At 36.1% G+C, this 24,127-nt stretch overlaps 3 protein-coding genes and 2 long non-coding RNA genes across 7 annotated transcripts; 2 read left to right on the top strand and 3 right to left on the bottom strand.

The window, feature by feature from the left end:
- The first annotated feature begins 666 nt into the window (after positions 1 to 666).
- Positions 667 to 2,972, top strand: LOC135142932 (developmentally-regulated GTP-binding protein 1-like). Its single transcript, XM_064074742.1, has 14 exons — positions 667 to 696; positions 758 to 782; positions 834 to 977; positions 1,074 to 1,172; positions 1,233 to 1,334; positions 1,381 to 1,463; positions 1,519 to 1,608; positions 1,664 to 1,794; positions 1,851 to 1,905; positions 2,028 to 2,073; positions 2,200 to 2,266; positions 2,343 to 2,465; positions 2,534 to 2,609; positions 2,658 to 2,972. Exons 1-14 carry the CDS (start codon positions 667 to 669, stop codon positions 2,754 to 2,756), a joined length of 1,170 nt encoding a protein of 389 aa, XP_063930812.1. The 3' UTR covers positions 2,757 to 2,972.
- Positions 2,973 to 3,793: 821 nt separating this feature from the next.
- Positions 3,794 to 7,537, bottom strand: LOC135142958 (uncharacterized). Its single transcript, XM_064074775.1, has 21 exons — positions 7,454 to 7,537; positions 7,218 to 7,352; positions 6,999 to 7,098; positions 6,755 to 6,938; positions 6,607 to 6,682; positions 6,480 to 6,560; positions 6,359 to 6,421; positions 6,222 to 6,307; positions 5,852 to 6,155; positions 5,719 to 5,793; positions 5,512 to 5,627; positions 5,281 to 5,464; positions 5,123 to 5,223; positions 4,951 to 5,063; positions 4,835 to 4,900; positions 4,743 to 4,777; positions 4,646 to 4,679; positions 4,432 to 4,544; positions 4,308 to 4,379; positions 4,049 to 4,237; positions 3,794 to 3,995 (listed from the first exon to the last, which is right to left on the bottom strand). The coding sequence occupies exons 4-21, from the start codon at positions 6,884 to 6,886 to the stop codon at positions 3,835 to 3,837; spliced, it is 2,001 nt and encodes a 666-aa protein (XP_063930845.1). The 5' UTR covers positions 6,887 to 6,938; positions 6,999 to 7,098; positions 7,218 to 7,352; positions 7,454 to 7,537; the 3' UTR covers positions 3,794 to 3,834.
- A 4,266-nt stretch (positions 7,538 to 11,803) lies between these two features.
- LOC135142965 (uncharacterized) lies at positions 11,804 to 12,908 on the top strand. Of its 2 annotated transcripts, none has more exons than XR_010282655.1 (5): positions 11,804 to 12,170; positions 12,283 to 12,331; positions 12,416 to 12,523; positions 12,577 to 12,678; positions 12,746 to 12,908. It is a non-coding gene; the product is annotated as an uncharacterized LOC135142965 (long non-coding RNA). The 2 variants fall into 2 exon arrangements; XR_010282654.1 differs by having other exon boundaries at positions 12,268 to 12,331.
- A 1,033-nt stretch (positions 12,909 to 13,941) lies between these two features.
- LOC135142954 (uncharacterized) lies at positions 13,942 to 16,279 on the bottom strand. Its single transcript, XM_064074770.1, has 12 exons — positions 16,213 to 16,279; positions 16,021 to 16,153; positions 15,873 to 15,950; positions 15,569 to 15,752; positions 15,417 to 15,517; positions 15,256 to 15,325; positions 14,820 to 15,199; positions 14,608 to 14,757; positions 14,503 to 14,557; positions 14,384 to 14,421; positions 14,240 to 14,310; positions 13,942 to 14,187 (listed from the first exon to the last, which is right to left on the bottom strand). The coding sequence occupies exons 5-12, from the start codon at positions 15,485 to 15,487 to the stop codon at positions 14,060 to 14,062; spliced, it is 963 nt and encodes a 320-aa protein (XP_063930840.1). The 5' UTR covers positions 15,488 to 15,517; positions 15,569 to 15,752; positions 15,873 to 15,950; positions 16,021 to 16,153; positions 16,213 to 16,279; the 3' UTR covers positions 13,942 to 14,059.
- Positions 16,280 to 22,254: 5,975 nt separating this feature from the next.
- LOC135142967 (uncharacterized) lies at positions 22,255 to 23,527 on the bottom strand. 2 transcript variants are annotated; one of them, XR_010282657.1, is made up of 4 exons: positions 23,455 to 23,527; positions 22,840 to 23,334; positions 22,524 to 22,627; positions 22,255 to 22,464 (listed from the first exon to the last, which is right to left on the bottom strand). It is a non-coding gene; the product is annotated as an uncharacterized LOC135142967 (long non-coding RNA). The 2 variants fall into 2 exon arrangements; XR_010282656.1 differs by having other exon boundaries at positions 22,255 to 22,627.
- Between the last annotated feature and the right edge of the window lie 600 nt (positions 23,528 to 24,127).

The raw sequence follows: 24,127 nt of genomic DNA, 5'->3' as shown, positions 1-24,127 counted from the left end.
TCATGAATCAAGTTAGTAAGAAAACAAAAACGATTATATACTACACCATAAAAATAAAAATGGGTTCACTTACAGCCCTGAAAAAAATGCTACCATTTTTAGGCCCTTAATATAGCTACCAGGGCTAGATTTATTGTTGTTTTTGCAATACACTTATCAAGCAAATTTATAGTATCCACGACTTGCGTAATAAAATAAACAAAGAATATGGTTATTGTAAACTTGTCAAAAAACTTGATTAACACTGCAGTCTGAAATGTTCAGGATTTCATAGGAAACCTATGTAATATAGTATTAAGAAGTGAGCAGCGCCAATTTTTTTTGTTAGAAAAATGCTAAGTTGTGAAAGTATATATATTTATTACTTGAGAATTTCAATTAAGTATTTATCCCCTACATTGAACTAGTTTATAAATAATAAATTAACTAAATTTCAATTAGAGATTTGTAAAATTAATATTTATAAAGGTTTTGATTAAAATTATTTTTTTAAAATAAAAATTTATCATCTTTCATCCTTACAGTACATAGTAAAAGGATGGCGGTATTCTTTTCTCACACACTATTGGCCGTTAAAAAATTTTTTGTTTCAACGATGTCACGCGTTTTTCTTACAGTTTTAAAAATACTCCCTGTTTTGAGTCGGTTTTAGAATACTTGTCTGTAATGGAAAAAATTAAGGCCATCGAAGATGAGGTATATTTCAATTTTTATTTATTATTATTTTTACGTTTGTTAGTCTCTTCCTTTTTTTTAGATTGCGAGGACACAAAAAAATAAAGGTTTTTTAATTACTTATTTTTTTTCTCTTTCACCTTTATCTTTTTAAATAGCTACCATGGGGCACTTATGCCGTTTGAAAGCTCAGTTGGCTAAATACAAACGGGAACTTCTACTCCCCCAAGCTGGAGGTGGTAGTGGTAAAGGAGAGGGATTTGACGTTCCGAAGTCAGGGGATATTCGCATCGGTTTAATAGGTTTGAAAGCTACTATACAGCTTTTTATTTCTTTTTATCTCAGCAATCTCTTACAGTTCTGCGTACTTTAATATATTTTTTATTTTCTAACCATAGGATTCCCTTCGGTTGGCAAATCTACTCTTTTAACTAACCTTGCCGGAGTTCATTCTGAAGCGGCTGCTTATGAGTTTACAACTATGACTTGTATTCCTGGTTAATTTATTTTTGAGAAAGAGATATTGTTCTGTTAATACTTTTTGCTTTTGACATCAGGCATACTTGAGTATAAGGGAGCAAAAATACAAATATTAGATCTTCCGGGGATTATAGAAGGGGCCAAAGACGGAAAAGGAAGAGGAAGACAAGTTATAACAGGTACATTGGTGTTGTTACTGTATTTGGAATTATTTATTTCGTAAAGTCGCTAGGACTTGTAACTTGCTTTACATTGTGTTGGACATTATGAAACCGATTGACCATAAGCGAATAATCGAGCGTGAATTAGTAGCCATGTATACTATTTTATATCACACTTTCGAATTTATTATAATTGGTAAAGGAGGGTTTCGGAATAAGAATTAATAAATCCCCACCAAATATTGTTTTTCATAAAAGAAGTAAGGGAGGGATCAACTTTTCCACCACGTGTGTAAGCTGATTCATAGTTACGAAACTTTGTGAGTTGTGAGTATATTTAACATAAGCCAGAGCTAACTTATCTGGATGCGGACTCCGTTAAGGCTATCCTGCAAGAATACAAAATCCATAATGCCGAAGTTTTGCTGAAGGAAAACGCCACTGCGGACGACTTCATTGACGTTGTTGAAGGAAATCGGTGACGTTTGCTTATTAACTTATGACTGCTGTTGATTTATAGAGATGCTGCCTTAGAGTTTACATTCCTGCTATCTACTGCTTTAATAAAATTGACCAAATTTCTATTGAGGTAAAGCTTTTGTCGGCTGGTTTTCATAGCAGTTTTTAAAATAGCGCGTTGGGTGTACTTCATATTCCTGTTATATTGCAGATACGTCTTAATAGCTTGTGTTAAGACATCTTCTTTGACAGGAGCTGGATATTGTTGTGAAGATCCCTCATGTGGTTCCTATTTCAGGTACTTTCGTTGCTATGAGCAATCCACTTATCCCCCGAGTTATATGTTTTCCCCTCCTCCTCGCTAAGGTAGGCATGCAGAAGGCCTGGCGTTTTGCTTTCCTCTTTACTGCTTTACTGCGCCCAGGACACCACCGCTGGAACTTCGACGAGCTGCTGGAGAAGTCCTGGGAATACATGAACTTGGTGAGAGTGTAAGCACTGCACTGCCTATTAAAAATCCTTATGAGTGATTTTACTTCTCACTGCTCTTTTTATTCTCTCGATTAGCTATACAAAGCCGAAAGGTCAACTTGCAGACTTTGACGCCCCCGTCATCTTGAAAAGCGAAAAGCGCACCATTGAAAATTTTTGCAATAGCTTACATCGTGACTTAATCCACCAATTTAAATAGTACCTTTTTAGAGTTCTTCTAGCTTATCGCCAAAATTTTCTACCTCTACTTTCTTTATTTACCGAAGCGCTCTTGTCTGGGGTACCTCTTGTAAATTCAGCCCACAACGATGCGGCAAAGACCACGTGCTTGCGGATGAAGATGTTGTACAAATTGTTAAAAAGTAGTTTTATTAAAAGTATTTTATTTAGAAAAATATAACCCACTTTCAACTGCGATTTCTTCTGGGCCACTGGCGCATTGGTGGGAGTCGAACCTACGGCCTCGAGTTTGCCCGTCAATGCTCTTAACAGCTGAGCTACGACGACAGCTCTCGAGCCAGGTATGATGGTTTTACGTTTTAAATGAGAGCCCCTTCTATCAGTGGTCGCAATGGCGACTGTGTATCTCCCACGCGCACGCTAAAGGCGCAATTGTTTAAATATGACTTCAGCACGTCGTAAAGACCACGAGGGGCGGTTAACGAGTGCAGTTTGTGTAGTAGACCTTCATGCCAAACTTGGTTTGAGGTCTTCTTAAAGTTAAGGAAGGGGACCCCTGTTGTCTTTTTAAAGTTAAAAGCTCGAGTAGTTCAGTCGGTTAGGCGGAGCTGCAGGGTCGTTGAGTTTTGCCCGAAATGTAAAAGGGAACTCCTGCAATTAACGGCCCTCAAGACGGCGCGGTAAAGTGAACGAGGTGCCTGAGGATATCAGTAGTGCTTATATTTTACTATGCACATGAAATCGGAAAGATAATTTATATTGAAGTGTTGAGTACCGAGTTTACCCAAAAAGGAATTGCTCGTTTTACTTAATTCTTTACAAATTGAAGTACCATAACGACTTAACTTAATTTTAAGTGTAGCTCATCTATAACAAGTTTATAAGCCCTTTTTAGTGTTTGTTCGTGTCGCCTTTATTGCACAAACTTTTAAAATATACTAAAAAGTACTTTATATAATAGTCACTTTAAATACACTCAAGCAGGTCTTTAATAATTTAAACCTCTATAACAATTTGGAGTGGAAACTGCTTTATAGGTCGTCCTCAGGCCCACAGTGTTTATATAAATAGTTAAATTTAGGGAGAAAAGGATACTACAAGTGAAGGATATTTTCATAAAACATATTGAATAGCTAAGGGGACATAAACTGGTACTATCTTAGCTAGCAATCAAGCACAAAAACTTAAACGCTGTATTGGTGGTAAATATAGTAAGTGCGCAAGGGTTCAGACATCCAAACATAGTTGGTCTTATCGAGTAGAATATATAATCTATAACTGTTTTACCAGTACAGAGAAGATAACAGTTACCTATATAAGATAAAACCTTTTTATACAAGTAGCACTTTATTCTGCGCTTCCAATTTTAAGGGTGACATACACATTTCTAAACCTCATCGTTTTCCGTAACAATATTTTTTGAGGGATTGTATAATGAACAATCCTCATCAATATCATAGTTAGAATCTTCTAGAACTGGCGGACTCGCGGGCTCAGGAAAAGAAGCAGGAAAGAGCAAACCGGGAATATCCCAGCGAAGATCCATGCCTAAAAGAGTTACTGTGTGATTCCCAAAACTAAAGTAACGTTGAAATCGTTGCCTGCAGGGGGTAAAACTCCCTGGGAAAGCAACACGGGGGCTGCAGGTGCACTGAAAGAGCCCGTAGAGGCAGCGGATAGACTGGTGTCTGGTGGGTCGTGAGGGCTGACAGGATCTGTCCCGCGATCAGCAGGAGTCGATATTGGACGGTCAGGTACAAGCGTAGCAGTAACTTCACTCTCCGTTCCATCTTAGTAAAAATGAAGGAAGCGGAAAAACTAATTGAGTTGAAAAACGAAATGAATGTCCCGATGAGTTACCGCTCAGCTTCCCGCAAGGATGGCCTTTCGGAGAGATAAGGGCTGGTAAAGGTTTCACTCGAGGAATCTTGCCTAGTTGGTAACTTATGAGTTTCATCCGCCAAGAGCGTCAATAGCAACGAGCCTTGTTGGAGTGCTAGTATATCGTGCTCAATCTTCTGAAGTTTCTTTCTTTTTCCCTCTATTTGGGAAAGGAAGCCATTGTCGCCGTGGAAGACAGCTTTAGCGCCACCACTACTTGTTATAGAGAGTGACAATAACCATAGGGAGCCGGTCATATAAAGCGTAGCATAAAACAGGGAAGGGCGCAGTAACAAGACCCATAGAATCAACTATACTTCGATAAGACACTTCTCAACTGACTGTTTTCCTCTTTAAAGCGAGTAGACTTGGAAAAAAGCTCTTCGTTCTCGGTCGGAAAAGTTGACAAATTACGGCGCAGTCGGGCTAAATGGTCAGCATAAAAGGCTCTAATGAAAAGAGGCGAGAGGGCCTGCGCTATGAGTCTCCCAACGCACCATCCCTACCCCAGGATCTTCCCACGCCGCCCTACTTCGTATATTTCTTTGCCCAACACAGTGCACTCCCGAGTCCTAAGCAGGCACGTTATGAGAGTGTGGCTCATAAGACACAGAAAGGCCACGTTCCCTCCAGAACTTGCTGAACATTTGATTTCCAACCGGTAAGATAGCAAGTCACGTCTCTAAAACAGACAGAAAAGGCTTCATCCGAGCCAACGAAGTTCTCGGGGCACTTCTATTGTCCTTTAAATTTTAACAGTCTTCGAAACAACACTAAAATTATAAAGAGAAAGCCTGAATGAAGCTCTTAAACTCCTTTACTAGTCCGCGGAAAACTTGGAGCCTCGTCGTCCAGAAGATGAGTTCCCCTTGAAGGTCGAGCCACCGAGCAGTAACTGTCCGCAAAGAAGAGCACAATTAAGTAACAAGACGAGAGAAGAAAGGATTCATACCCCCATCCCGTGACGTATAAAGGACAGCAACTATATCCTCCACGCGGATTTCTAAATCTCTAGACAGTGCTTTCATCTTGCGGTATTCACCGTTTTCTTGCTGGCCCGGAATGCTTGGATCCAAAATAAAATCATGAGTGCCGATAGAACGATCAATATGTGCTTCTTCCTTGCAAAAAAGCGCCTTCCAAAAAATAAAGCGAAAAATAAAGAGAAAGCTAGCAAAGCTACCAGATCGCGCAGCGTAGTCCCGAAAGAAGCTTCCTTTTCGCACAAAAGTTTGTTTAATTCTGTTTCCTTTGCTTTTAAAAATTCAAGTTCTCGCTGCGTAGACTTAATTTGTCGTTCTTAAATCATGAATAAGTACAAGCGCAAGTAGTGAAAAGGCAGTAAAGTAAGCCATATAGCTGAAGCGGAGTTACGGCCACATGAATTTACCAATATGCTCGTTTTCAAACTGACAGATTCTGGACTCCTCAATAATCTCACCGTTAGAGTTGTCTGCATGCTCCTCTTAAAAGCATTAAAGTAATTAAATAAACTGTAACTGAAATAATAGAAGAGTTTCTACTCTGAATTTGGTTAAGAAGTTCCAGATTCTCGCGTTCTAAGGTGGCCAAGCGGTCCTGTGTGCATCTCAGGCTACTCGAAAGCGAACGTGAACTTTGCCCCGCCCCCCGACTAGAACTTCTTCCTTGCTTATTTGCGCCATAGCTACTTGGCGCGAATCTATATCGCCTCATAGTAAGATGCGCTCCTATTGAGCTCAACCACAACGACAACTTTTTAACAAAAAACAGGGCACTGTAAGCAATAAACATAAAAACGCCAATTTCAAGGGTAAGTTGAGGCTTTTGGAGTAGTAAGCCAGTCTGCTGGCACAAATGTATATAAAAATGTTATGAGGGGCTAAAGATGATTAGCTGAGTCGAAGGCGATACAATCTCGAGGTAACTTTTGCGCAATAAAACAATAAATTCCTTCGCAAAGAAACTCAATCCATCAGTAACTTCTACAAATCTAAGATCTAATTTCGTGAATTAAATGTAATAAAGACGTAATATTTAGCCAAGAGCACTTGCAAAAGAAATAAAATAATAAATAAAGCTCGGAAATGCCTTCTTCAACACCTCATAGACATCTAAGAAAAGTTTTAAACGCAAATACGTGAACAGAGAATAGAGGTAACAGAGTTTTACTGTTAAGTATAGTAGTAATCTCCGAGTAATTTGCAGTATAAAGCGTGGACAAAAATGACGGCGCTACACTCGTAATAAAAACTTTGAAATAACTTAACCTTCAAATAGCATAAAAGATAAAAGTAACTATTGTTTAATGGCTTCTTCCTGCGTTTACCCGTAGCGACGGAATTCGGACTAACGTAAGTAAGTGCGATTTCTCCCTGGATGGAATTGTGAAATTCAGAATTAGAAGCTCTCTGTAGCCAAGAAGTCTTTGGGGAAGTATTATTTACAAGTAGTTCGGCTACAGATCCTGAGCTAGAGTTATCTAAAGAGGTAGTCTCTAGAAAGGGCTTTTGAGAATTCGCTTCTTTATTAGTTTCTTCATTATTGTAAAGGCCAACTAACATATCTCGAGGGCACATTTGAGAATTTAAAACATATTCCTGGGGGGTATTCTCTACTTCTGCTATTAAACTGTATCCAAGCCATAAAAAAAAAATAAGATCGTCTTTGAATTTAAGTTTTTAAAAAAACCTTCCGAGAGAATTTGTGGGCAATTGAGAAAGAGAAAAGTCTCTATTATTAAAGTTAAAGGTAGCTTTATCATGTTTCACACTTAACTCTGCGTAATTATCTTGAAAAAAAAAGGTTATACCAACATCTGAAATATGGCGAAGTGAATACTTAATAAACCAATTAATCTAGAGTTCTCTAAAACTTGAAATATTTATAAAGTAGCTATAAATTACCTACCCTTGTTAAATAAATTGTTTACTGAAGAGAGTAACGATGAAGCAGCACAGAACCTACTCGTTGCTCCAATTCCTAAAGCAGGTAAGCCCCTCTTGCAGAAAGGAGAGAGCGTTTTGTTTTCATTTCCAGTAAAAACTTGTTAAAATAGCTTATAAATCGGAATACTTCTTATAAGTTATGTTAAGTAATAAATTTTCTTAACTATAGGGTCTGGGTAAAATAAAACAGTATTTAACCTTTCTCCTCTCCAGGTTTCCTGGAGGCCTTACACTTTACTTTATAATAAATTATGGGAAAAAAAAATAAAAATTTGAAAACAAAATTTGTCATTAGCACTAATACACTAAACAAAAGACCGGAAATAAAAAGCAACAAAATATAAGGCTCGTGACGCACAATATAGCCCAATGAAAAGTTTACAAGGTTCATATCATAGAAAATTAGGTGGTTAATGAAAGCTTAGAAAAATGGTTCTCTTTATGAAGGTGAGTGGGTTTCACCTTTTAATAAATAAAACCTTGTGCTAGTTAAAGTAGAGCAAATTAAAGTAGATTTTGCGTAGTAATATAGGAAAAGCCTTTTGGAGTTAAGGAATACCTCCCTAACTTAAATTACTGATTTTTAAAGCAAAAAATGTTACAAGTACTGGGAAGAAAATAAAGGCTCAACAGTGAGAACTGAGTTGAAAATATTATCATTAGGAAAAAAAATAGAAAAATTGATTAACAGACTTGATAAAGGAACAAGGATAGTTTGAGGTGAGACTATATCAAAAACAGAACGATTATAAAACTAGAGACTGTTAGGATTAAAAACTGGCCTTATAACGGAATTAACTTAAAAATAGAACAGAACTTAAAACTAAATATTAGAAGCAAAACTCGAAGCTTCAAATACAAGTGACAGGCACTGCAATAAATTAGTGGAGGAAGGTTTAGATCTACCTCTTGCTGGGTTGCAGTACAAGCGCAATATATCTTGGCGTTATATACCTTTTTTTATGCTTATTTGGTTGCTTATCTGTGAAACCGCATTTTATCCGACTGACTTCTAGGAGGCCCATAACGCATACAAAACTCTTAATTCTGTCATTATCTTTATAATAAAGACCTTTTTCCCTGCTAAATTTCGTTTTTAATTTTTAAGTTACAAGTTCTGTTTTAAACCACTTTAGAACGCCAATTGGAAGTTGTACTTACACCGAGTTTCTTTTATATATAATATTATCATTATTATTTGTTCAAGTCTGTCTATCTTAGAACTCCTAACTACCACATAAAACCTTGCTACCGTAGTATTATAACAGGCACTTTATTTCTAAAAAAAGGACTAAATTCTAGTCTTTTTCTAAAACCCTGGCATACAACGGTTAATACTCGAAGGGTTATCGTAACTGCTCGAAAAACTAAGGGCAAGTGGAAAAAGTTTCACCCCAACCCCCTCTATTTGGTCTAGTAAAATAGAATTATGAGATAATTAACTAGAGGAAGACATTCTACATGAATGGAATAAATATCTACCAATGACTTTCTATGTACAAAAATTTATATACTAATTTAATGGAATTATGCTTAATTATAAAATTCCATCTTGATAGAGTCTTCTTTTCCAACTCTATACATCATTTACTAATTCTCTTAAGGTTTACATAGCGCCTCACCTGGTCCTAAATTGGATAATTGTTAATGCACCTAGTGTTATTTTAAGCCAGGGTTGATCTAATTTTTAAGCAAATATTACAAAAAGCTATGAAATTCCTAATCAATTACCAGAGTAGGCTATTTGTCCCCAAAGACACCTAATCTAAGAGAGGCTGTTTACGAACTATTACAACTTACATAGCTAACACAGAACTAATCATTTCTCAAGCAGGTCAGAGATATCTCGAAGAGGTATTTTACTCTAGGCCAAACACAAAGAAAGGTTAAATAAGTAGTTAAATCCTTTAACTTGAGGCCTACAGTTTAACTGCTCAGATAATAGATCGTAATAATTAAATACTTGTTTGATTGCATCAGCTGAGTTGTCTATATCAGAAAACTGGAAGTTATGTACCGCTTACTAGCACAATCATCTTTTATTGCTTCTTTAGCATTATACACTTTCGAATTCACGTAAGTGTAGTGAAACCGCGAACCATCACTTGGGGAAACGTTTAGGGTTACGAGACTCGAGGCTCTGGGTAGCGACCAACAATGATAGCCAGACCTTCCCTGCCATTTAAGCCTAATTTTTTTTCTTGGCGCTCATCAAGTCAATAAATGTCTTAAATTTTTGAGCTCTCCACAGGGTAATAGCATAATATGAGATTTTAATTTACTACCTTAAGCCCTAACTTCATTAGAAATACAAGAAAATTTCAAAGGGCATTGCGAGGACGGCGATAGTGTTCGCAAGCATTTGGTATTCAAAGCCAGCCACTCACGTCGTCCGATCTTGACGCTCCTAAAGTGCATCACTTTTTGGTCATTTTACGCAGGGATTTTATCTGTAAACATTCCGCGTAGAAGAGCTGAATCGCAAACCGGAACGGCTAAAATTTTGAGGCTTACCCTGAGGAACAAGGGTTGAGAGTCCTAGGACCCTAGTAGGCAATACACATGGCGAGGAAGACGGGCACAATGGCCGCGCTAGATATCGCTTTGTTAAAAAAATATATATGCCTTCCAACGGCTACTGAGGCACTGAATGAATCGTCGTCGAACCAAATGCCGGCCCTACTCGAATTGAGCGACCAATAGTAAGCAATAAAGATTTTTTTTTCCGATCTCACATGAATGAAGCAAATTCACCGAATTGCTCGAGAAGGTGCCCCCCCCCCCTCCCTCCCTCCCTCCCGTTTACGGCACCAATCGCATTTTCCGCTAAACGAAACAGTGCTGTCGTCGGATTTAGCGCGCGGTTGACAGAAGCTCACAGCAAATCAACGATGACACGTCAATTGTGTACCGCCTTAACGCCTTCCTGAAGAACTAAAGGCATTAATATGCGGGCGTCGGCGACTCATACGAGTAGTCATGACCTTTCATCGTGTAAATGACAGGCTAGTGCTAAGCAGCCTTTACCGGCACATTAGGAAAAGCTGACAGCGCATATAAACTTCCATTAAGATAACAAACCAAAGAAGTATGAAGATGGCGACATCAATCGCGTCTCCTAGTAAATTTTCAAGAGTTAAAATCGCGGGCATTCGACTCGGCCACCTCTTCACAGCGACCATACCGTAGCCGAAAGCGATAAAGACAAAGCAAAACTTTATGCTGATCATCTAACTTCCCAATGTTCGCCATCTACTCCCTTAACCGTCGATAACGCTTCCCTTATGCCCAATCTTGTCTCACCTGATATAACTGATATTCTGGAGCTGGTTAGCAGAGATGAGATCAAATCAATTGTTAAATTACTATCGGAACAAAAGGCTCCCGATCCTGATGGCATCACTGATTTGGTGTTAAATAGTTACTAAAGGTTTCTATGAACCATCTATGCTGTCTCGTCAACTCGGTGTCTACCTTAGCCTATTTTCCAAGGCGATAGAAAATGACGGTGGTCGTAATGTTACCAAATATCCCAACTGGCACCAGAGCCTCGCAGCTATCAACCTATCAGCCTTACGTCGGCAGTTGGTAAGGTAGCTGCAGGAGTGATATTTGATCTTTTTAAGGCAGTTTTAGATGCTCGAGGAATTTTATTAGAGTTTCAGCTTGGATTTTGCAAGAAAGACTCAACGACTAACAAATTCATCACCTAACCAAGTGGACGGCCAGAGCCTTGCGTTTTTAATTAAGCCACCGGCGCTGTCTTTCTCGATTTTGGGAAGGCTTTTTTAATCGAGTATGGCATGGTGGCCTGTTATGCAAGCTACATGCTTTGGCGATACTGCGCGGCCTTCGCAAAGTTCTTTAGTCGTACCTTAACGGCCTGGTCTTCCAAGGGCGAATAGGTGCTGAACTGTCATATCCTGGGCTATTTCACAGCGGTTGCCCCTCAAGACTCTCTTCTATCACCGCAGCTATACGCACTCTATACGAGCGACGTTCTTCTACCAAGTCCACCCTTACACGTGGGTCATCATTTACGCCTATGATACTATGATTTATCCTTCTTCAAAGTCACCCGTTTGACTAGTTCAGCTCCTATAATTGTTATCATGACGCGCTTGCTAACTGGTGTCGTCAATGGGAGAAATGTCATGCGCTGCCGACACCGTTTAACTTTTTACGACATGGAAATTTCCGTGGTGCTCACAGGTAAAATACCTGGGGTCACTATAGTTCTAAGCTATCGTGACTTTCACATGTAAATTACATGGCGGCAAAAGTCAAGGCAGCGACCTAGATGCTATATCCTCTTTGTAGGGGCTTCATGTGCTGTGCATTAGACTAAGACTCCAGCCTGGGCCTACGACTTAACGGCAGTAATGCCCTCGAATCAAGTGCGACAAAATAAACTGCTACAACTTTTAGCAAATGCGCTGTGGTAGGCCTGCAATAATACACTTCACGACGAACCATAAATTGAGCTGCTGGACGCAATCTTTAAAAATGATACTTTCGCCCTCTCCGAACGATAACTGTGCACGATATATTACCTTTTAGCGGAAGAACTGGACGGCGCACTGTAAGCATGACGGTTGAAGACTAAGTTGGTGATACAGTCAAAGTAAAACACATTTTAAGATAATTTTACTTGTACTCGTGGACGACCAAAAACCTGTTTGGGAGCTCGGGTATTCGAAGTTGTTAACCCTACTGAGCACCAGGAAACGCTATTTATTAATAAATCACCCCTCTTCTTTTTCTCCTTTATTTTGTTTGCTTAATATAGGTGGCGGGTGTGGTCCTCCTCCGGCAGCTCAAAATTATCAATTAAAAATTAGGTTAACAAATTAGCCCTACAAAAGGCATGGAGAAATTTTTAGAAAGGAGGTCTGCGAACAAACTTACTAAAAAGGTCGTAACAAGTGAAGTAAAAAAATACAATTAAGTTGACCCATTTAACAAGCTTAACATAATTCCAACCCTAACAGATTTTTTTTCTTTCCTTATAGCTATTTTTAATAAAGGCAGGAAACTTCTCTTCTCCACGTATTATTGTTACGCCGCTTTTAAAAGGCAATTAGCCTTCTTTGAATACTGATTTTCTCACTACGAAATTGTTTCGTTTTTTTATTATAAAATAAATAATGGAAAAGCTAGTGCATGGCCTGGTATACAGAAAAGTAATTTGTGCCTCATTTAAATTGGATCTAAAGATATTAGCTAGCTCTACTCGCATGCAAGAGATATTACCATTTCTAATTAAAGGTATTCTTATAATAAATACATATGTCTATCTGCGCTAACGTAATTCTAAACAGAGACTGGAAAGAACAATTCAACCTTTTTACATAAGTTTAGTTAGGTGACTAATGTTAGAAGTAGCTTTGCCTTGAAGAGCTTATTATTGCAAAGTTTTAAAGGTGGAACTACTTACATATTGCCGAATTGAGTTTGCAGTTGTGCTAGTTTTATTTAAATACTAATTAGCTGATTAACTCAAAGTTGAGATTAATTACTAAAGAACCACAGGCAATTATAACAACTTTGAAAAAGTGCAAACCTTGAGCAAGCTAAGAATCAATTTTTGAAACTTAAAGTTAAAATAATCTAAAGGCTCTATAAGAATTTTTTTTGTATAGTTATCTCTATACCGTCTGAGAGTATAAGTCGAGAATTACCTTTTTAAAAATTATTTTAACCTGATATTCCAGGATCCTAAGGGGGATAAAGCTTACTGAATTAGTTTGCGCCAATACACAAGTTAGTCTAGGGGTTCCTAATCCTGAATATTGGTTGGCCCTCCCAAGTAATCCCTTGCCAATTGCAGCATATCCGCTTTGTCAGATTTGTTATATAGCGCACCGGCACTATCTACTCTAGTGACCGAAGTATAATAAAGACTACTTAGTGTAAATACTGTATATTATGAACTATTAATTTCACTAGCCCCCGACCCTACTCAACGCAAGAAACAGGTCGCCCCCGCGACCATACGATAAAAGATAAAGATCTCTCGAACCGCATCACTGGCTCGCTTATATACACAAGTTTACAACTTAGCCCTCACTAAGCTATATGCGCTCAATATCTACAGATTTTTCACGAAGTCAAAAATTGGGCCCCACTTCCAGGGAATAGGAAATAATAATTTCTGTAAAGCCGCTTTACCCTTCTTTTTGGTTGCTAGAATCATTCTCGTACACAATTTAAGCGAAACAAAAAGAATGACGAAAGATTTAAAATAATTCATAATTGTATCTCCTGACCTACCTTTTTTTTTAAGAGCGCCGCTTAAGTCTTTATTCTCAAGTCTCAATTTTAGGCTTTTAGGGATCCCTTAAATATATTGTACTAGGTAAATATATATACTCATAACATTTACCTTTAAGCCTTATAAATAATTTAGTCGTTTATGCCTCATGACCTAAATCCTAGTAATGGGCTTAATATTAACCCTACGTACCAGTTTAATAGCTGAAACAAAGTAGGGGCCCCTTTTTAGTATTACAAACCTATTTATTTTATTAAACGTTATCATTACTTGTGAGTGTAGGTTGTATTAAATGAATGTATCACATGTGCCTCTTCTCTTTAAGGCGACAGACTTACGGAAATACAACTTACACAGGTTTCTTAAGGCCAAAGCTTACTAGACAAATTCAAATCTTCGAATTCAAAATCAGTACTCTGACGAGGAAGTTTAATCCTTTACAAAGTTTGCTTGAATCCTTGGCATAAAGCTACTCTGGGTCCGCCGCCATAGGTGAAGAGATCGTTAAACTTTACCTCACGAAGCTTTGTCTAGCTAAACTTAGGCAGAACTTTCAACAGTTGGTGATTTATAATTGGCTGGCAGGGATCGCTAACAGCTTGGTTTTCCTTTAAATTTCTGTCGCAAGCAGGAACTGGGCGAGTTAAGTAACTCATTCCTACTTAAAAATTCTTTTATAAGCCTTGGGGCATCTATAAGTCCCTCCCTACCTTCTATAGGATGCCTCTGCAAGTACCTCCGGGAATCAGTGGACAAGTCAACAAGAACAGGTTCCTTTGATCTATATAAATATAATTAGCTAACCGATATATAAAATAACTGCAGAAAAAAGAAGCTTTAATATAATTGCTTACAGGTTTAAGAGACGGAGGACTGAAGGAGTGTCGCGCGGCTAAGAGTGTAGAATATTGTTTAGATGTAATTTGTGAACATACTACAACCAAACATAGAAGAACTGTTACAAGTGAGATACCTCCGCAAGCCCACCCAAGATAACGTCTTTCGCGTACACATTCCCAGGCGGTGTTCTTACAAGTGTTTAACAAAAAAGGAAATAATCTAGCAGGAAACCGAATACCTTCCAGTAACTGTGAAGGAATCGCTAGAATTGGAGGAGTGGACGGGCATTTGGCCGTTATCTTCAGGTTTTAAAACGCGCTCAATATTCTGAAGAAGGGTTTGGAAGGGCGCAGCGCTCTCAGGTTCAGTTCTCATTCCGGTGCCGCCTCTGCCAGTAAGAGTGATCAGATAAATGCTCTTTAAATATCATGCAGGATAATATATACAAGCCTTTTTTGGTTGCTCGGGTTATGAACTTCAAGAAAACCACAAGTATCACCAAAGTTAATATTGCTTTTCTTGTTTGGCAACTCTTTTAATAATAAATGCAACCCTTCAATTATTTCATTTTGTTGCTCTACAACTTTTGACAACGTTTGAGTGCTCGCCAGAAGCGTGGAATATTTTTCTTCTAGTTTATTTACTCGATTCTGTAATATTTGCGTGTTCTGCGAAAGGGCTTGCAACTGAGCTTCTTCCATAGATAAAACTCGCTGAAGTCCGGTAGATGACAGACCTTCACTTATTCCAAAAAGTTTATCATTTCGGCTAACAAAGTCGACAGAATTCTTCTCTTCAGATTTATATGTGCTAAAATTTGTAGTTTTCTCCTTAATAATAGAGTTAGAGGGAATCTAGGCAGTAAAGGTGAGGAGCGTTAGGAAACCATGGCTAAAAAAGAGGAAGGCTCCCCTTCGCAGTCAGTGGGAACTAATAGGCCATCTTCATAGTAATCCCTTTTTTTATAAAGTTATAATAATCATACACCATTATTTCGACCGGTCGCCCGCTAGATCTACAAAATTAAAAACAAATATAATACTTAACAGGGAGAGGCCGGAAATGTTAAAGAGTATGTCAAAGCGCTGGTTCTGACCTCTGTCTACTACAAAGGACATCTCGCCTACGCACAGCAACGTCTCGCTAGGCTGATGTTATAGTCTAAACAAGCTATTACAATGTAAACTAACAAAAGGCACCTGATAGCGACAAAGGTAGCAGCGCGGAGATTGCTCAGGGAAAAAAATTATGACTGTGAAGTCTCTCGAGTTAACTTCACCGTAACGGGAAGCACAAGGCTTATGGCGTGTATCGAAACCACAATATTTGGTAACTAATGCAGAGAGAAACCCACTTTCTATCGAAACAATTCCACAAACCCAACTAATGAAAGTAAAAATTATTAAAAACCAGCCACCTTAAACAGACATAAAAGCAGCAAAAGAGAGCACTCAAAAATGGTAGCTATTAAAGCACAACCCAACGTGTGTAATAAATAAATACAATCCATGAAAAGGACTCTCCACTTTATTGATGTGGACATTGGAAAGACAAAGTCCTTCTCTTGTTTCTGTAATAAAACTAAACAAATAAAAAAAAAGTTAGGAAAGGCTATCAGGCTACCCTATAATTTGTAGAAAATCTTTGGTACCCAAACTTGGGCTTCCCTTTGGTAAACTCTTTATCTGTCACTAAAAAGTCATAAAAATTGTTTTTATAAATTTTTAAGTCGCACAGTTGAATTTGCCTAGTAAAAAACTGACTCCCAAGGCCACTAACAAAACCTCACGAGGGGACATAACCGTTAAAAAAGAATGAATTTAAACTGAAAAAAAACGTTTACATAAAAAGGTTATCCGAGCCTCCGAAAATAATACTCTTACAAAAATTGAAAGATAACTCTTGGCCGAAATATTACAACTTTGCACTAAAGAGGTATAAAGTCGTTTTTTAACGTTAAGTTTAAAATTCTGAGGAAAGGGTAAAAAGGCATCTTTTTGATCGCTTTTAGAAATCTGTTATCGTTAGTAAAATAATAAGTTACTTCTTAATAAAAAAAAGCTTTTAAATATACAAACCTCTACAGTGGCATAAAAGTCAGAAGGTTTATTAACACAAAATTTACAACCGAGAAGCTCTAAAAAGTTGACTAAAATAAATAATGTATACCTGAATTTAATAAATGGTAAACCATCTTCTGAAAGTACTTCAAATTCAATATACCCATGAATAAAGATTGCATCTGCGGAAAAGTTTATGATTTCTTCCAACTGAAATATAAGATTCTTTTTTAAAATTACTCGGGGGAGACATTTAGGCCTCACAATACTATTGATAGTATGGAAAAAGAATATAAAAAATATACAAAACTTTATCTAAATGACCTTATTATATAGTAATTACCTCCACATGTAGTTTGGAATCTTAAGTTGGAGTTTTAAGACTTTTTTGCTAAACTTAAGACGTCAACGAAAACATCAGAAAAATCAATGGGGTTAGTCCCTTCGCGACAATATGTTAATGATTTCTAGCTGACAGTGTTGCTAGAAGGTTACAGGTTTTCAGGTGGTTTTCAAAAGTTATTGTCACCGCTCGATGTCTCCTCCACCCTTCGATTTCTTGAGACAGGTTTACTGTTATACTCAAGAAAGTAGCACCAGGTAGTCATTTGTGACTCAACCCTAAAAATGGATAATACAAATTAAGCGCTTGAGGTTTTATTAACGAGGCTTAGTATACCGGTAAAAAAGAAATATAGTAAAAAGACTGGTAATAATTTAATAATGACTAAAAATACAATTTACTCTTTTATGGTTTGCAGATCACTTAATCCCACAAGTTTGGGGGCTCAAACTAAAGCGTGAGCTTGTCAGAGAAATTTAATAACTTCCCATTATTAATTTTTTTTTATAAAAAAAGACGGCAGCTTGTAAAAGCAGTAGTATACGACCAGATATTGTTCTTCTAAGTCAATAGTTTTAAACATGTCTAAACCGAATAGTCGATCTCAAGATGACTTCTCTAGTGTATAATCCCTTATAAACTAAGAGTTTCAAGTTTAACTAAGGATTCTTTATCAGTTTATTATATAAACACCGCAAAATAGAATACATTACGAACCTAATTAAAAATAAAAATTTTTATTACTAATAAAGATATACCACTCTTGTGACCAATTTATTATACTCATAAAGGTTTTTAAACCATTTTTTTAAACTTAAAAGTCTTTTATTATTGTTGTAATTAATTTGACTAAATCTCATCTAACAACGATGTACCCTTTAATTTTTCCTCAATGTATTTGACTAATAATTTCATCTAATAGTCATCGTTTGAGGCATACTATAGGCGACTAAAATAACCATTTCCCTAAAACTATTAGTACTTTTCGCAAATTTTTAAGAAAAACAAGGACTTTATTGAACAGGGCACAAGTTGCACTTTATAGAATAAACCTTGGCAAGACCGCAACTATGAAAAAGGTTGCAGTATTTATACCCCTCATGAAGGCTTATTGCGCTCGTTCCCATTTAGAGATGTTCTAATGCAAAACCACTGGTTATTGAAAAAGAACTAGATTTTAAAGGAGCTGCTGTAAAAAAAAAAAAGAAAATAATAAACGCTTTTATTACTCTAAACAGATTGACATCTTTAGTAAGCCCTCTTTTGGTGATTAAGTTAATTTTATATAAACTATTTAAAAGTAAGATTTTTTGGCACATAATACTTATAAAACTTAGGTAGCTGTTTTTATTATATTACACAAAAACTCAAAAAAGGCATCGGTTTATGGTAGGCAAGAATGTTTTAAGTTAATAAATTTGAGATACCCAGAAAGCTTAAAGAGAGTTTAAAAACGTATTTAATCCGTAACTGTTAGTCCAATAATTAATGTAGCTCAAGTAAAAAAGGAAATATTCACAAAAAGGTAGTTATTAAATCAAGTTTCTAATACTTTGGATAGTTAATGTTAGGATAAATTTTATTATCCAATAAATTAGAGCAAGCATTTTACAGAAGAGCTGTAAATATCACAACTTTTAGTAACTTTACTACGCAAGGTATTTAAACAACAAAAACTTAAAGCAATTTTACCCTTTGATGATTCGTAAAATAGTTTCTTGTTAGAAACTGGGGACTTTATTAAGCAAAAATTACAGAATCCCTATTTTAAAAGCCTTTACCTAGTAAAACAAGTTAAAACGATTACGCTCTACCTATTACTGCCTTGGATAATTAATAATGCACCTAAAGGATGATAATCAGTTAATATTCAGATGTGGAAAGCATTAGCAAAAAAAGAAAGTTAATATACTGAAAAAAGCTACATGGAAAAGAAAAATACAACCAAGGCTACAAAATGAGGAAATTTTAACGACAATAGCATAACTAGAAAAAAAAAAAAGTGTTAACCTCTAACTGTAGTAATATCATAATAATAATTAAATGCTGGTTTCTTTATTAGCTAGTAGTAACCTAGTTATAAAGTACAGTCAACGGCAAAATAATTGTCTCGGTAAGCTGAGCATCGTGTACTTAAAGCTTTAATAATAACCTTTCATTTTTTCTATTTCTGTTTTAGAATTGTAATTATGCTCCGTTTACTGAATTTGTTTTATATTCGTAGTAAAATACAGAATACTGGCCTGTGAAAGGTTTAACGCTTGCAGGGGTTCTAACGTTCAATTCTATAACCATACCTGGTCTGCTACTAACATTGGTCGAAGCAAAGGCGAAACATGTCTTTACCTTGCGATACTTTTCAGTTATCATCCGCCCCCCTGCTATTTTCAGAAGATAGATCGAGAAAGTTGTTTACAAATTATCTTGCTATATGTTAGCCTAACAAATAAATTGGTCAACTCTCGCTCTGACTTTGCTACATTTCCTTATTCAGGTTTAAAGAAAAGATTTTCATCTTGTCTTCTACGAGAGGATAAGGAAATGGCCTCAGAGACTGTCTATTTCGTTTGACACGAAATACATACTACGGCCTTAGAAGCGTGGTTCCGTAATTTGGAAGGTTCTACTTGATACGTTCGTAACATCTTACAACCGCCCTTCAGAACCTCAAGGCATCCCCCGACGACGCTATAAAATGGGAAAAGATAGCGCTTTATTATAAAGAACACAGAAAAATATATATTTCCGGAGAGGAAGACGTTAAAATTATATACATGCAAGGAAGAAGAGAAAATAATTAAATGCTTGCTCTTGATGGCGTTAACTAAATTGGAGCCCTCGAATTACAATTGGTAAACGAATTAACCTAATAAAGCATTAAGAGCGCTGTTATAGCGCTTTTGCAATAACAGATACCTTAGATAATATCTAATTAAGTAGATTAAAGGAGAAAAGGCTATTTTTACCTATTACTTATTATGTGTAACAACTACAAATTTAATGTGATATAACACTTCGGTTAAGGACGCGGATGGCCCACTTATTTAATTACAAAAAATTGGCTATTATAGAAGATAAAAGAAATCAAAATCCTCCAAAAGTGTAACAAGTAACTTTTTAGCTTTTTCGAGACTAATAATACTTTACTTAAATTAAAAAAGTCTTTAAGGCGATTACTCCTTGTATTTTTCTCTGAAAAAGAGGGTTTTCTCTACGCTCTAATGTATACGCAATCGTTTTTACTTACGTATATACTAGTGCGAACGAATTATATTTTGGAATGACTCGAGAGCGACGTTTTTTTTTTAATTTTTGTTATGTAATAGTTCTGTGCCCCTCAGGGGTTTTAAATTTATCGAGTAAACTATTACCGTGCCTTAAGTCTTTAATAACTTTATATTATAATTTATAGTTTATAATGTGTTGTTTTATCATATAATATATTGTTTATAGTATATTATTTTCCGAAACTTATACCAGCTAAAAATTCATTCATTACTATAGGGAGTCACTTTGTAAAAATAAAAATTAATGGCCCAATATCTAAAGTTAAAGATAATATAGCTAAAGGGTTGTTAAAATGCAAAGCAGAATGCCAGCAGGATTTAAAGGAGTTTACTAGTTTTAATAACAGAAAACTTTGTATGAGGCCGGACAAAGTTTCATTTGGAATAGGTTTAAAATTGGTTTTGGGTTCTCTGACAGATAGTAGTTTAATAAGTTATAAGAATGTATATAAGTATTTTATTTTATAATAATGATAGAAGGGATATACGTTTTTGGTTAAAGTACTTTACATTTGGAATAGCAGAGGTAACAGTACATAATATAATAATGTGGGTTGTAGTGTGCTTGAATGTAGTAAGACATTAGCTATTATATGGCATCATATATTATTGAGAAGAAGCGATTATTAAACTGTATAATATCGAATATAGCAAACGGTGTTGGGCAGTTAAGATTACGGAACGTAAAAAGAAATTTGAGGATAAGGAAAGTGGAACGTGTAAGAGAATGATAAATTCACAGGACGAACTTTCAAAATAAAGAGCTGGTTATTACTTCCAGGAATTTTATACGTTATTGGTGAGAGATCTAAAAACATTCATTTGAGGAGTTTAAAACGTAAAGAAGGAACAAAATAAAGGACAGAAATTTAGCTAAGAGTATTTAAACTAATTTGGAACAAGAGGAGAAGTTGTGGAATAAAATTTTTTAAAAGTAGAACTAAAAGAGTGTTCTAGCCTTATATGGTATACTTTCTTACAAAAGATAAAGTAAAGCTTAAAGCAATTCGACGAAAAGTAGGAATGAAACTATAAGCAAGTATTGGTAGCCATTTTAAATAAAAGTTGCTATCAAAATATGTGATGACTTAAGGGGCCTTTGTAGATAATGTGTTAGTAGTACACGGGTCCTAATGACAGACTAATAAATATGGAGGCGAGAAACTGCAAATATTTTACTACGTCAAATGATGTTATAAGGCTTTACTAGCAGAGCTGGACAATTTAGAGTGGGTATTATTTTGCCTTTACTAGGCCCTTTCAACGCAGAGCGCAATGGGTAGCTTTGTTTGGTGGTTAAGTAAACGCTCTGATTTAAGTAAAAAGGTATGGATTTTATAACCGTCTGTCTGAAAAACACAATCTCTATGTAGATGATTGCCTAGTGTAAAGTGAAATCAAATTGGATCAGTTACAAAGCTTTATGGGTCCTTTTTTACCAGATTTAAGTATTTAATACTGTCGTTCATGGTTAATAGTATACCGTCTACTAAAAACGGATAAATGAAATGGTATTGAACAGAGAGCAATGACTAAATTCAGTTTTCCTCGGGGTACCATTAAGACTGATAACACTATTAATACTATTTTTTCAATTTCCGCTAACTAATTAGCTTCCCAATATTGGTTTATGAGCAACTTTAATCTTTTAACTAATTTTTCTTTAGCGTAGGCTTCTATACCAATTTTGAAAAGGATCTCAAGCTTCTTAATCGGTATTCTTTTCCTTGAGAGGGTGGTGGCCCCAGTGTACGCTCCCGAAGGAGTTATAATTACAGTACTGGAGGACTGAAAATGCGGAAGATATTAAGCCTGGGCTCCTGCCCTTCGACCTAGCGAGGTGGTAAACCCGCTAAAAACCATGTATGGGAGAGAGAGGTCACCTGAAGGCCATTTAGCAAAGTGCCGGCAAAGCCTCCCCCACTGCGAGCTTCGTTTAGTTAATTTTGCACGTATTTTTATATTAAATAGAATTTACATCATCTCACTCACCTGATGGTTTTACATACCGTTGCCTATCTGAATTTGGCAATTCCTGATATTATATTGTGTAAAGTTAATCTTTTATCTAACAAAGAAAAACCTTGTTAATCTTTATTAGATTGGAAGGAAACTAAAAAAACACACACAATGAATAGAGGTTCCGTGCTCTATATATATATATTTTTAGGATAGTTTCGAGGAATCTGATTTAATCACTCTGAATACCAACGGGCTTGCCCAAATTTTTTTATTTAAAAATTTTTTTAGTAATCTTTGGTTTCTTCTCTTGTTAAAATGGTGTTTAAACTACATCCGTTGTAGTTAAGGGGTCTTTATTCACGGGGCAGATTTCTATAAATGGAATAGCTCGCGCCCTTGTAAAAAATTTTGTTTGGTTCTGTGCACCTCAAAGGAGTTTTTAACTTGAGCAAAACAAAGTTATTATTGTGATTTTTAAAATTTATAGCTGGAATGGTCAAACTTTTCTTATCCAGTGGCACTTCATTGACTGAAATTATTCGACGTGCTACTTCCATTTACAATTTGGACACCTATGGATAAGTACCTCTTCCCCTCCTTTCATTTCTATTAGATATATAATTTTGTTGTCAATAATTTTATGATAAAATGTATTATACAGAACAATATTGCAGTCCTTTTATTTAAAGCTAACCTTAACCTAAATTAATACGGGAAATAGAAAACTACCAGAAATTTATTTTATTCAACAGCTCACTGTTATTTATAGTTGTAAATAAATCGTAACTATACTTATGTATATGTTTAAAAAGAAAAACCGCGATTTTTAAAAATAGATCACAATATCGGGTTTTTTTCCAGATAAGCCTAGGATTTTGTTTCGACTGTGTCAGTTCCTCGAAGTTGAGATCTATTTGTGACCGTTTAAGAAAAATGAGGTTTTTCAGTTCATCGGTTAATACTGCGAGTAAAAGTGTCTGCTCACGAATAGGACTTGAGCCAATTCTAAAAAGATAGCGGAGTGCCTTGACTGGATAGTTACTAATATTTGTTTAGTTTTTGCGTATTGCGGTTTGATTTTGTAACTCTTTTACTTAAAGGGGGCCACTGCGCAGATGAAAAAGAAAATATTTTGTAAAAAGTTGCACATACTTAACATCCTCTTTTTTTAAAAAGTCGATAAACCTTTCCACTAACGACTGTTTCAAGACTGGAACTTGCTTTCTACACTTTGTGGAGTCTTAGTTTATTGCGGTCTTCCATGTTCTCACAATTAAGAGATATGGTGCAGTTCACCTTTATCCATCTTCCTCCTAAAAAGTGTCATTTTAAAAATAATTATTGATTTCAACTGAACACTCAAAGTTTATTTTTTTTTCGCAAGCGCTGCTTTTAAAAACTTAGGGATTCACAATATCTGTCACAAAAGTTACTTTTTTACAAAGTCTTTATTCCATATAGGTGAGAATTCATCGAAGAGTTGATCCATTCTCCTTTATATGTACCAAAACTAATTTTATGAAATTTTAAAATCTTTCGATAATTTATCCAAGAGAAAGGCAAGGAACACTGCGAGGCAGTAATAATTCACGCCATTTTTTTTCAATTCATTTGAAAGGAAAAACATGCGACTTCTCCTCAGTGAAAAGCCTTGTGCATCGTATCCCGAAGAATCCAATACCTAATTTTTTTTGAATGTTTGGATCTGCTACCCTCGCCTTTAACAAAAGATTAGAGTTGGGGTCTCATAATTTTCTTCAGCTGTAGAATAAGTTTTTTTTACCTAACGAGAAATGAATTTATAAGAGACCCTCTGACAGGGTTTCTTGCTAGCCCTTTTAAAGATTGTTTGCAGATTAGACAAGGTTTTATACATTTATATTTTTGCTACTCAACTAAGAGTTAATGAAAAATTCATGTTAAAATTAGAACACATTTTATTAACATACCGCATTAAATTAAAATTTTTGGCATGGCTAAACAAACATAAAAATTGAGATAAAACAGTTAAGAGTCAAGGATTGTTGCTTTCATTCGATATTGATTCCAGAAGAGCGATATCGTCGTACTTTTTTCAGTCAAAATAGACGACTTAATCAAAACTCA

Source organism: Zophobas morio, unplaced genomic scaffold (assembly GCF_036711695.1).
Source record: "Zophobas morio isolate AGI-343-1 ecotype UQ-CSIRO unplaced genomic scaffold, CSIRO_AGI_Zmor_V1 ptg000055l, whole genome shotgun sequence".
In the NCBI taxonomy this organism is placed as follows: Eukaryota; Metazoa; Arthropoda; class Insecta; order Coleoptera; family Tenebrionidae; genus Zophobas; species Zophobas morio.
Note: the sequence above shows the minus strand (reverse complement) of the source record. Positions and strands in the feature narration are given on the sequence as shown.

Excerpts from the sequence above, each read along its gene's own strand:
- LOC135142958 (XM_064074775.1), bottom strand. The coding sequence starts at position 6,886 with ATGTGCCCTCGAGATATGTTAGTTGGCCTTTACAATAATGAAGAAACT. Across the intron at positions 5,465-5,511 it reads GGACTACGCTGCGCGATCTG|GCGCTTTTTTGCAAGGAAGA; the intron begins GTAGCTTTGCTA and ends ATTTTTTGGAAG. Across the intron at positions 4,238-4,307 it reads TCCTTGCGGGAAGCTGAGCG|ATGGAACGGAGAGTGAAGTT; the intron begins GTAACTCATCGG and ends ATTTTTACTAAG.
- LOC135142954 (XM_064074770.1), bottom strand. The coding sequence starts at position 15,487 with ATGTCCTTTGTAGTAGACAGAGGTCAGAACCAGCGCTTTGACATACTC. Across the intron at positions 14,758-14,819 it reads AACCCGAGCAACCAAAAAAG|AGGCGGCACCGGAATGAGAA; the intron begins GCTTGTATATAT and ends TCTTACTGGCAG. Across the intron at positions 14,422-14,502 it reads TCTTGGGTGGGCTTGCGGAG|CCGCGCGACACTCCTTCAGT; the intron begins GTATCTCACTTG and ends CTACACTCTTAG.
- LOC135142932 (XM_064074742.1), top strand. The coding sequence starts at position 667 with ATGGAAAAAATTAAGGCCATCGAAGATGAG. Across the intron at positions 1,173-1,232 it reads AACTATGACTTGTATTCCTG|GCATACTTGAGTATAAGGGA; the intron begins GTTAATTTATTT and ends TTTTGACATCAG. Across the intron at positions 1,609-1,663 it reads TCAACTTTTCCACCACGTGT|CCAGAGCTAACTTATCTGGA; the intron begins GTAAGCTGATTC and ends ATTTAACATAAG.